The sequence below is a fragment of the Acipenser ruthenus genome, chromosome 17 (assembly GCF_902713425.1).
Source record: "Acipenser ruthenus chromosome 17, fAciRut3.2 maternal haplotype, whole genome shotgun sequence".
NCBI lineage: Eukaryota > Metazoa > Chordata > Actinopteri > Acipenseriformes > Acipenseridae > Acipenser > Acipenser ruthenus.
In genome coordinates this window covers 27,097,344-27,109,957 of record NC_081205.1, presented here as the reverse complement: position 1 = coordinate 27,109,957, position 12,614 = coordinate 27,097,344, and the positions used below count along the sequence as shown (strand labels likewise).

The following is a 12,614-nucleotide window of genomic DNA, read 5'->3' as shown; positions in this document are numbered from 1 at the left end:
GACATGTTTGTATGACAGGAGGAAATATGCATGGATTAAAAAAAAGTTTTTCTTCTCTTTTTTTGTTTAGTGGTGTATGGAATATTCCATACATGGCTCATATCTACCTCATTAAGGGCGAGACTCTCAGAAATGAATTGAAAGAGAGAGACCAGTTTGTTTTAGAGAAACTGGATCCTGACATGGCGCTATGCAAAAATGCTGGGCAGCTGGTAAGATTAGTAGTGTTTCCCCAATAGCATGTGCAGTTTTACACAGCAATATAAAGACATAAAAATAAACTATATAGCTTTAATAGTAATTAGTGTTTCAGTGTGATCTTTTAAGTTGTATTTATTTTTTAAACATAAACCATAGACAAAGTTATCATTTTCAAATACTTCCACTGTAAGTTGCATGATGTATGTATGGTTTCTTCATTTGGAAATGTGTGTTGATAGCTAATGGTAGTTATGCATTTCTAACTGATTGCTTCAATGTTAACATCTTGAATGAAACAGCAGTAATTTAAGCTATCATGAACTCTCAATGTGCCAATGAACCATTTCTCAAAAAACTGCAGCTCCACTAAGGGAATGAAAAGTTGGCAAGTATAAATGCCTTATTTGTTTTTCCAGGCATGACTTCTATGTGTGGTATTTTGTATGGTTGTAAAAGGATAGCTGCTCCAGTTCAACTACCATCACACCAGTTCTCACTCTCTGCTCACCATGTGCTCATATTAAGCAAATTAGACTCTACAGCTGGCTTCATGTTCTTCTTTCTTTCCCTTTTTCATTCTTCACCTTTTTTTAAAGCTATTGTGCTGCGAGCTTTTTCGAAATGTTGCAGCAGCTGATTTAAAGTGCTTGAAATCAGCGATTTCAGTGTTTACTTTTCTCCCATGTATATCTTTAAGCTTTGATTTTTTGGCTACATGCTCTTTTTATATAACAAAAACATTCCAGAACAGCAGCTTCAAGAAAAGCCCACTGCTTATGGCCTCTCATCTTTCCTTTTCGAAGTGTATGTCAGTTAGAAATACCCTTATGTTACACAACTTACATGATGCTTTTCCTTCATTTTAGACAATACAAAGGGAAAAAGACTCCCCTTCTCCGGAATCATTCCATATGCTCAGACCCCCAAAGGTTTCATTTTGCTTTCATTATTTTTATATATTTGAATTTTACATGAAGGGTATAACGGTACATTTAAGGACTGCTTCCCTTCTGCTAGCCAACATGAAACATAATTTTAAAGCACACACAAGCCATTTTGTTTATTAGCTTTTTTATTTTTTATCATCGTTGACTTCTAGGTTTATGATCCTGTTAGTTTTCTAAATCTGTTTTTGTTCTCGTGTTAATCCTAAACTATTGTGTGGATTGTTATTCCAGAGAGTATACTTTGAATAGATAAGTAGCTTTTTAATTATCAGTCCTGTGGGCTCTATGCTGCAAAATGTAACATAATTAGCACATAAAACATCATTTCTAGCATTGCAAACTAACAGTAATGTTTGTTGACTTGAAGTGAAGCTTATATACCCAGAATTCTCCAAATTTGTATTACCAATTGTGTCCCACTTCTATGGTACACACAGTGCTGTACCTCAATAGACCATAAATATATCTGGATGCATCTCCGCACAGAAAATCTGGTGAAATGCTGAATAAACGCACATTAAATGAAGGATTTACTATAAAGCATCTGCACTTGCGTGTATTATCAATACATTACGTGCCTGATTTTTAAAAGTGTTTAAAATCAAATACCGGTAATACTAACACATGCAATCTGCTTTTGAGGGCTTTGTTTGTACTGCAAACAACCGCTGTTCTGTCAGTATCCAAATCCAGGCATCATACAAGATAAAACTTGTGGTCTGCTGTGTATGATCCCAATTCATTTGCATATGCCCTATGCAAATTATTTTGGAAATCGAATCTCTTCATGTTTTAACCAAAATAAAACTGTAAGCTAAAGGGAAGCATCCTGTTTAGATTGAACTGTTAGTACTTGTATTTGACCAAATGTATAACTCATGAGGTTGGTATGAGGCCAGCCAAAGCCCAAACTCAGCCCAGTGTACACCCCTGCATTCCCTGCAGCTGTCTAACCACAAGGCAGTTAACCATTTCCAGTCCAGGTTATACATTCTCCATTTAAGGGTCACTGGTGTCTGGGCCTGCTGACAATGCCCTTTCACAAAAAGATTTTAGCTAGATATTAAGGTATTGAATGCTTTCAAATGATGTTCTATTCCAATGCTTTCTCTATTTAATTAAAATTGTAACTTTAAAAAGAGGAACCCGAGTTAGCCTTAAAATAAGTATTTTTTTTATTTTGTTTAGACTGTGCAATTTATGAAAGAACTGTAACCTGGCCTGAAAATAGTTAATTGCTGCAAATTTAAACTGAATATTTCACCCTGCTTAAATTAGATCTAGCCTTGGAATATCCCTGCCATAGCAGTTATCCCACTGTTTTAATCCTGCTCCCATTTCCTTAATTGCCTATAAGCTCGTTAAATAGTCTAAGAATATTTGCCTGTAACAAAAATCTGTATTTTTTTTTCTATTTTTCCAGGTATGATACAGATCTCTTTTAGGCTTCATTCACACTGGGCCCATTTCAAACAGACTCTATCTGGTTCATTTCGTTTGACACAATGTATCAGTTTGCTTGCAATCTACTATTTACACTAATCTGCGATCAAAGGGACCAAGTTCATTTGGATGTGAGCTAAAGTCAGTTTTTTATTTATTTATTTATTTATTTATTTGTCCTTTTCCCATTTTGTTCAAGACCGAGTTCTTTTGTGATCACAATGCAGTTTTCAAGTTCACTCGGTTTGTTTATAATATGGTTTGTGAACCAGATATTTACAATATCCTGCAAGGCATATTGAAAGATGGCATGTTTTAAATTCTTGCATATTGCACTGGGGAGCACTTTGTTAATTTAATAATGCATTTCTTGAATGCCTACAGTAGTCGAATAATGCAGTTTATGAAGTTCTGCATGGTTCACCTACTGTCAACATTAAACAAAGTAATTTGAGAAAAGACTGAATGCTTTTTTTGTGAGTTTTGTCCAGTTTGGCCTGAACCAAATTTCTATCAGCTTCAGTTTCTCACACTGCCCATGCATTTAGTTAAGATTAGCAGATATTAACAATGAAAAACTGGTTCTTCTTCTTCTTCTTCTTCTTCTTCAATTTAGTGACGCAGTAGCAACCCTGAAGCCATTCATGTAAAAGTATACAATAACACAATTATAGTTTAAAAATCGGGTGAATTTACTGCAGATCATAACGTTAAATGTACAAAAAGCCAGATTTAAAAAATAGATTGGTTATTGCCATTTAAACATATGGTATACACAATCGGAATGGTTAAACAAATAATCCGTAAGATTGTTTTATTCTGAATGGCATCAACACAGCTTAAGATGACTCTGCTATTAACTTGCTGGTACATCATTTTTTATTTATTTTTTTAAAATACAAAACCAGAACAATTAACAATCTTTGTCCGACTGGGTCAAGTAATGAAGGCTGAAATTAACTGTGACCCTAATGTAGTTCCCAGGGACATGTTTTGTTTTTTGAAAAAATGTTTACTTCCTAGTTAGGTTACCTTGTATAGTTTGTTCCCCTTATGCAAAAGAACCGAGTCCAGTAGTTCACATTGATGTTTTAGCAAGCAAACCAAACTCTGTGCATCTGCCAAACGGACCAAGACCACCTCTTTAGGTGGACTCGGTACGGTTCATTTTTCAAGTTGGCTTTGTTGTTCACTGTACAGAGTGCGGACAAAACCCTCTGAATGGACCCAGTGTGAACAGCCTTAATCAGAATTTTAATTATTGTGTAGATCTGTGTTTAAATCCTGATTGAACTAACTACCCATTTTTTTTAGGCCGATAAAGGACAAGGAAGTGTATTATCTTTTAAAGTATTAGTCTAGAATTAAAATACATTTGCAAAGCATCAATTATTGAGCTATTTGTTTTGGGGTTGTTTTATTTTATTTTTCTTACAGCAAGTTCAAAAATATTATTGGAGCTGTTCTTTTTCAGGAATATGTGAGTGCTGCATAATGTTTTACATTCCCATTTCCAGCAAACCTAACTTGACTTTCTAATTAACTGTAGGGAGTTTTCATGTACATTACAAATCGTCATGAATTTGGAAGGCTAATTTCAACTGCAAATTACAATACATCTCACTTCAACAATGACTTGTGGCAGATTTTTGAAAATCCAGTGGTAAGTGTCAATGGAATATGCCTGTACACTTATGTACGCCCTATAGAGCCTTTGTGAGGCTGAATAACATTGCTGATTTTAATGTGGCTAGTATATTCCTACAGAATATGTACCTAGAGATATCCACACTAATTTGATAGCATTATAACTATAAGACTAAATCAGCTTTAAGTTTAATTCATGTTGCCTCAAGAAACAGCTGTTATGTCTGGAGCCCACTATCCTGTTCATAATCTAGTTATCAATTGTTGCAAAGTTTTGGTTTTTTAAACATAAATCAAGCCAATCTCTTGTATACTCATATAACTGCCTGTTGATGTATAAATGAGCTTCAACAACAGCTGTGATTTGAGAGGGACCTTTTATTCACGTATAAGGTGAAGGCAATGTGATGTTATCTCTGAAAGTGTTTTGCAGAAGCAGTTCACAGCCAACTCTGTAAAGCGCTTTGTGATGGTGGTCCACTATGAAAGGCGCTATATAAAAATAAAGCTATTATTATAACCTCATTTGTTGGTTAATGACCCGGAACATCAGTGCAGTCCTGATTTGTGTTTGAAAAAGTAGCAACACTAAAGTGTTTAGGACCTTTTTTTGAAAGTATTTAACGTGTTTTACCAAAAACAAAACAACAAAAAAACGTCATGTTTCCATAGGTGTTATGGGGGGACCAGTACGGTGCATGCTTTCAGACATTACTAACAAACAAACATATCATAAATATTAAACAGCATCAAATTATTAAAAACAATCACCTCACTCGACACCGCTCATGTAACAGCGACAAAATAACATGCGAATGACAGTAACGTTCTGTTTTCTACTGTGTATCTGAATGTGCCTCTGCAATGAAATGCAGTGATTTCTCAACGGTCTGTGAAGTCACAGTCGACTGTTGGAGCTCAGTCGCATGGTGATTTCCATTGTTGACACAGACGCCAAAAAAGATGATGATTTATCTTTAAATATCTCATTACAGGATTGGAAGGAAAAATACATCCACCAAAACTATTCAAAAATATTTACCCATAATCTGGCAGAGCAGGTGAGTATCATCACATTGAATACAAATTGGTTTTAGAATGAGTGTTTGTAACTCCTTTTTTATGGACATGCTATTTACTATTGAAGTGCTGTTCACTAGCATTCACTTTATACAGTTGTATTTAGAGATGAATCATGTGTTCAATCATATAATATATTGTTTTAACTGTTGTGTTGACACATACTTTTCATAAAGCATATAAATCAGGTAAATGTGAAATCTTTATCATCCATTGTAGCCCTGTCCAGATGTATTCTGGTTCCCAATATTTTCTGAGAAAGCATGTGATGAATTGATAGGAGAAATGGAACACTATGGAAGCTGGTCAGGTGGAAAGTATACGGTAAGACTAATTCAGATCTGTATCTGGATCAGACACGTTTTACCCTATATGTTTCAATTATTATTGAGTATGTGAGTGTGTCTTGGTAAACACGTACCATTCTTGTCAATGTAAGAGGCAAGCACATCATACAAAGCAGTGTACTGTATAGAATTGCACTGTCTAAAATGCAGAAAAAGGGAATTCAACAGTAGTATATATATATATATATATATATATATATATGTATATATGTATATATATATATATATATATGTATATATATATATATAATATATATATATATATATATGTGTGTGTGTGTATATATATATATATATATATATATATATATATAGATCAGATTTTTTTTTTCTTTTTGCTCATTTGTGAATTATGAAAGTGTATATTAAAATACATCAATTAAACTTGACAGCAATAATTAAATTCGCATTCATGTATACATATTTTTGCTTCCATAACGTATTGTAATTTTTGTGGGTTTTTTTTATAGGATAAGCGCATTTCTGGTGGTTATGAAAATGTTCCAACAGATGATATTCACATGACTCAAGTTGATTATGAAAAGGAATGGCTGCATTTCATCAGAGAGTATATTTCTCCAGTAACGCTCAAAGTTTTTTCTGGCTATTACACAAAGGTAAGTTTATAAGTGTGCTCTAGAACAGGGGCTCATGGAATATATTTTGAGTTCTCATCATTTATTGAGAAGGAAAAAAAATAATGGCACAGGCATTATTTCAATCCTTAGCTTAATGACTGATTGGCAGTGCAATAACAGTAAATGGTGTGAGAATTAATTTTTACAGCATGTTATTCCATCCTTTCATGAATGCTTTCTGTATAGTGTCAGGCTGTTTTTTGTTTGTTTGCTTGTTTGTTTGTTTGTTTGTTTGTTTGTTTTATTTTAACATTAATTGAAAAAACTAAATTCAATTGATTTTGAACTTAATGTACTCATTAACATATTACTATATTCTATCAAGACATGTGCATGTGACTGCCAGAGAGTAGCTGCATGGTTTTTTAATGTATAGACTAGTTTAATTTCAAATGCATTTGGCTTTCTCCTAACACAGCCAACCTAGGGTGGCCTGACTAAGTATTGTCATCTAAGACTGATTTACTATAATTATCAATGTATATTGCATTGGAATGAATTAACTTGAAAGTAAAACAGGTTTATCACAGATTTTCAGTATATTCTATAAAGTAGCCTTAAATGCCTATCGATGGACAGTTTGGCAATAGGTACACTAATCATTAAATAAAATAAAACTCCATTTGTAGATTGTAAAGTTTGTTTTGTTAGTTTGTCTTGAATATCTACCTGAAAAATCATATCTAGACCGTTTAATAGGCAGACACACACACAGATGAGAATATTTATTTATTTATTTTAAAAAGCCATTATTTTTAAAAATGTCATGCTTTCTTAACTGACAAGAGTGTAACTGGTTTGAGTTTTTCCATTGACCTTGTTTAAGGGCTATGCATTGCTGAATTTTGTTGTGAAGTACACTCCTGAAGGACAGGCATCATTGAGACCACATCATGATTCCTCAACATTTACGATCAACATCGCTCTTAATAGTAAAGGAACAGATTTTGAGGTAAGTTTGTCAGTTCACTCAAAGTAACAGTACAAAAACGTAACCTGAGATAATCCGTGAAAAACTTCCAGTGTTTAACAGTGCATTTGCTAGTGTGGGTTCATGAGTAAATATAGTTCTTTTCATTTTCATTTTTCAATTCGGTCCAGACAAAACTGAGCCATCTCATTTTTGTGCATGACACAAACAAAAATAATAATTAAACAAAAAAGATTCAAACTACTTTCGACTTTTAGGTAGGTCGGAGATCACTAAATTACACTTATGGAGACATTTCTAAAGAAATGAATTTGAGTACATTTTATTTTTTTTTTACATTCAAACTAGGTAATCGTAGGGTATGTTTCATCATAGTGGAAAATGTTATTCTCTTAATAATCTTCAGATTCTCAACTGTTTAGAAAGGTATAATACAGTATACTTGTGGTGGATATTTGTGCTGATACACAAGCCGAAAGTCACGTTATGTCAATCAGACCTCAAACAGGTAGAATGTTCACTGAAGTGGAAGGGTTAAAGGATTGGTTTCTAAACTACATTACCCAGAAGAATGGCGATGACGCTTGTTTGATACGTTTTGGAAGAGAAATTAATTTTGTTTCAGTGGGAGACTGAGGGTACTCGGGAGAGTTAAGTCCGAATTCGGGGAAGTAGCAGTTTAGTAAGAGTGCAAAGCTGTAGAGTAATTTCAAAGATGTATTAAAAATAATTAAGTCAGTTTATAGCTTTACAAACCTACTGCCAACCACCCGATTTTTAAGTAGTTTTTAAAAAAAAAAAATTGCTAAACTGTTACACATAAATACTGCAGACAAAGGCAATTTCATAGTATTGTTGCATTCATTTAAATATGTTTGTTACTGTGTGTAACTCAAGGTTTGTGAATTAAAAGGATATGTGTATTTGTGTACTCTGTATATATTTTTGCTTTAAGGTTTAGCTTTTTTTTTTTTTTTTTAAATGTTCATTTGTATGAAGTACTTGTTCGACGGGCAAAGAACCATGACTGTGCCGCCTTATGACCTGTTCCGCAGTATAAAGGGTCGCCTTATAAAGGAGGAGCACTGTATACTGGAACATCAATTTCCATATGCAATGCTGTTATAGGATGCACTTTTATAGCTGTTGGCTTTTTGAGAGACCTGCTTGTGTGGTCAAATGTCAATTGTTTCCTGCTGTTTTTTTATTTAAGTGTATGCATCTGTTGTGGATGATTACAAATGTAGGACAATATGCAATTTTCATCGGTAGCAGACATACAGAGCCAGACAAAAACAACATTTTAAATCGAAACGTTGTATTCTTTTGTTACAGGGTGGTGGCTGTAAGTTTCATAGATACAACTGCTCTCTTGAATCTCCAAGAAAAGGATGGAGTTTCATGCACCCAGGAAGACTGACTCACTTGCACGAAGGACTGCCAACTACAAATGGAACACGATACATTGCTATTTCTTTTATTGACCCATAAACTACGATGAAATGCCTTTTTCAAATCTCTTTTTTTTTTTTTTTTTTTTGTAAGTGATAAAATAGTCCAAACCAAAGTAGACCCTGACATATGTGTGAATGCATTCTGACATGAAACAGTGAAACTGTACATGCTGTTGTCATTTTATTTTTAAATTTTTTTTGTCAACTATTTTGTCATCAGAAAAGTCTTACTACTGATTTATTTCTTGTGACACTGTCAGTGTTATCAGATAATTTTGCACACCAGGAAAAACAACTAATAGAAAACCTGTTGCTATAATATTCAGGAATTGTATACAAATCTATTACAACTTTTACTTGAAATTGGGGGGAAAAAAGTTTTAAAAAGATTGTTAATGTCCAACTTGACAATTGTTATTGAACCGATTTATAATTTTAGGGAGAATCAAATAATCTGTTATTGTCTACTTTAAGAGATTTATAACAAGCTGTATACCATGAACACATTCACCCAATTAACATATTATGTCATATTGATGTAAAAAAATTAAGTAAAATCCACAGCTTCAGTAAGATGTTTTTGTATGTCCTTACTTGTATAAACTTTCTAGCAAGAAAAAGAAAGATATGTGTAGACAGATTGTCTGTCTGTTTTTCAAGCAGAACCAGAAAAAAAAAAAAAATTATTTTGATGCATTTCTATTTGACTGAGATATATATTACAGTTATTTGGACTTCAATAAAGCAAACGTGATCTGGAAGACAAGAGTGGGAAATCCCGTTCCTCAGCTGTTTTCCCTTACAAGTACATTTCTTTGATCAATCCAAAAATGTCCTTGCATGAGCAAATAGCAAAGTTTCTATGGATCACAAGTTAAACTCTGTAAAAACTGACTTTGTGAAAGCGGTTACTGTAAATCCTGGAAAGTGTTCATTGTTCAATGACTTTACTCAGTGGTTCCCATGTGATAAGCCAATCAAAAATAACACTAGAAAACACTAGAGACCTGAATTGTATTTTTGTTTATTGCTTTTATCCCAGGCAGTCAGACAATGACCCTCAGCCATCATTCAATCAATTAGCCAATCTGCCTAAATCCTCCCTAACACTTTACCTACACGCTGCATACTGTAAATAATGCACAATCAACATGCACTGATGTTAATCACAAATTGTGCTTGCATTCCTTTTGTTCCCTTGTGTTTCAATTAACCAGAAGGATGGCTTGTTTATGAGATAGAAGCTTGGCCCTGGGGCAAATTTAGGTGCTAAGAAAACACTTGCCATTGTCCTGTCTCATTCATTATTGTTGGTGATTATCGATGAGTAGAACTGTTTCAATTGATGGTGACTGCAGTTACTGATTTGTTAGACTTCACAGTAAGTGTTGGAAATCCAAATGTAAATTACTTTAAATAGTATGTTCAAATCAATACCAAGAAGTATAATGTGTGTGTGTATTCATTGTTTCAAGACAGAAAATTCCCTCACATGTTGGTGATTGAGTGAGAATGCATTCTGTAACCATATGAAATTAAAAAGTTAAAATACTTACAGAGGATATGTTTGGCATTATGGCTATATCTGCACAGCTTTTTTTTTACATTTTGCAGCCGTTAAATAATTTAGACAGACCCTTTCAAAGCATTGTTGAATATAATATTAATATTGTACTTGCCTAAGACATATATAAAGACACATATTGATTGCTCCAAGGGGAAGGTCAGGATGAGGTTGAACAGTGAAGTTATCAATATTACAGCATGATCTGTGGCACTGGATTTTGATTGGCAGCAGTTAAGAGAAACAGGAAACCTAGCCCAACAAAACCATTTGTGAACTGTTTAAAATAAAAAAAACAACTATGTCGCTTAGATTTGTTTAGACAACTGTAAGCCATGCCAAATGTTGGTTTACAATTGTTGTGAGGTGTGTCAGATAGCCATTAGAGTTATTTTTTTTTAACCTTTTCATTGAACTGTTAAGTATCTTTTTAATGCACAAAATATGTAACAAGAATCGTGTGAGGAGCAGAGCTGCTTGTGAATCCCAGGTCGAGAAGGAAAGATGCTGAAACGTGCAATGAAGACAACAAGCTCTTTAGGCCACAAGTAGGTGGAGTCACAAGAACCTGCAATAACAGAGTGCCCTGCTTCTCTAACAAGATCAAAGGAAAGAAGACTTCGAAGCTTGGCAGCAGTTTAACCTGGCAGTAACAGAGAGGCCTCTGCACCCTTCTCTATAGACATCCATTTAAAATTCCTCACGGTCATTTCCCAGCCAAAATAGCACTTATTATTTGTCAGTTATGATTATACAAACTACACTCCCTATATGTTGCTAGTGCTTTTTATAGCCTTAGCATCAGAAAGATTAACTGAAAATATGTTCAGAGTCTTTTGGAGGAAGCACTATGTTATATACCAATATGAGACAAAAGACTACAGAGCTGCAGTCATTCATACTGACTTACAGAGTTATGCTTGTAACACAAAACTTCAGCTTCCATGATTCTATTAAGGATATATTATACAATAAAATTTAAACTACTAAATTTACATATGAAATGTAGTCTGGAATGTAATTTGGTGTAATACAAAAAATGTGAATCTGTATATAGTATTGTAGACATACAATTGAAGGAGCACTGTTGTAATTTACTTGGTAGGAATTCACACACAGATTGAAATCTGCAGACATGAGTCTGTGACATGTCAGTGGGAAAGTGACAAGATCTGGGAAGCATGATAAAATCTGCTTTGATACTGGCCTCGACATCCTGTTTGACACTGGTACTGCGAACAATATACAGTACACTGGTATTAAATGGTACCCCAAAAGAACATGAAATAGATTGATGGGCATAGTTTTTTTCATAGCATGCCAGTTGCAGGCTGAGGTTACACATGTGTTCTATTGAAGATTGAATACAGCCTAGATAGAGAACAGTAAAAATTATTTAGCAGACACCCTTACCCAGGGCAATTTACAATTGTTACAAGATATCACATTATTTTTACATACAATTTCATTATTTTTTTTACACATTATTTTTACATACAATTACCCATTTATACAGTTTGGGTTTTTACTGGAGCAATCTAGGTAAAGTAGATTAAGGGTACAGCAGCAGCATCACCCACCTGAGATTGAACCCACAACCCTCCAGTCAAGAGACCGGAGCCCTAACCACTACTCCATCCACTTACCTGCAGATCCTTATCTAGTCTGATATAGAACACAGCTATTACTGTTAATAATACTGTACTTCTATAGTGGTATGTTATGAGAGTATTATTTGTTAACAGTTCATCATCCAGAACTATACCATTTTAAACTTCAGGTGATTTCATACATGGTATTAAAAGTCTTTACATTTTGGTAATCAACAGGGAAACAACTGCCTTATTAAACTTGCTCAATCTTTGTTTAACTTCCAAGTAACATTGTATTGTTGTCATACACAGTGGAACTGCAGGGCACACAATGTATAGTATGTATTTTAAGTAGTTTATGTTGCAGGATGCTTTTGAATGAAGGCACAATTCAACCAAGTGAAAGAGAGTGAGTTATTGTTTATTCAATAAGGCCCATAAATAGCCAGAACTGCATTTTACAGTACTAGGTAATCCATCGCATCAATCACTTATTTTAGAGGCAGCCTTGGGACAGCCACAAAGAGTTGATTAGTACAACCCAGGTGATTCCACTGTGCAATAAAATACTCAACAAAATGCAGCTGTGGATTATGCTGAAGAGGTATAGGTTGATTAAAATAGGCCCTAATTAAAACCTATAAATCCCTGTTTGGGGTTAATTAAACCAAAATAATACTTACTGGCAGATAATCATATACAGTGCTTACTAATGCCAGGTTTCTCTCTATACTATGAAAACAAACTAAATCAGTGAAACTCTGGTCCCT

At 34.1% G+C, this 12,614-nt stretch overlaps 1 protein-coding gene across 2 annotated transcripts in view; it reads left to right on the top strand.

Moving 5' to 3' along the window:
- Nucleotides 1–11,106, top strand: part of LOC117423516 (procollagen-lysine,2-oxoglutarate 5-dioxygenase 2-like) — a 37,017-nt gene extending 25,911 nt beyond the window's left edge. The window contains exons 13-20 of one of the 2 annotated variants that reach the window (XM_034039440.3): nucleotides 71–212; nucleotides 1,068–1,130; nucleotides 4,141–4,254; nucleotides 5,234–5,299; nucleotides 5,538–5,642; nucleotides 6,136–6,282; nucleotides 7,130–7,255; nucleotides 8,570–11,106. In XM_034039440.3, the coding sequence (XP_033895331.1) occupies nucleotides 71–212; nucleotides 1,068–1,130; nucleotides 4,141–4,254; nucleotides 5,234–5,299; nucleotides 5,538–5,642; nucleotides 6,136–6,282; nucleotides 7,130–7,255; nucleotides 8,570–8,725 (919 nt within the window). In that variant the 3' untranslated portion in view covers nucleotides 8,726–11,106. The remainder of the gene's footprint in view (nucleotides 1–70; nucleotides 213–1,067; nucleotides 1,131–4,140; nucleotides 4,255–5,233; nucleotides 5,300–5,537; nucleotides 5,643–6,135; nucleotides 6,283–7,129; nucleotides 7,256–8,569) is intronic. The other variant, XM_034039441.3, reaches the window with a different exon arrangement.
- The last annotated feature ends 1,508 nt before the right edge of the window (nucleotides 11,107–12,614 follow it).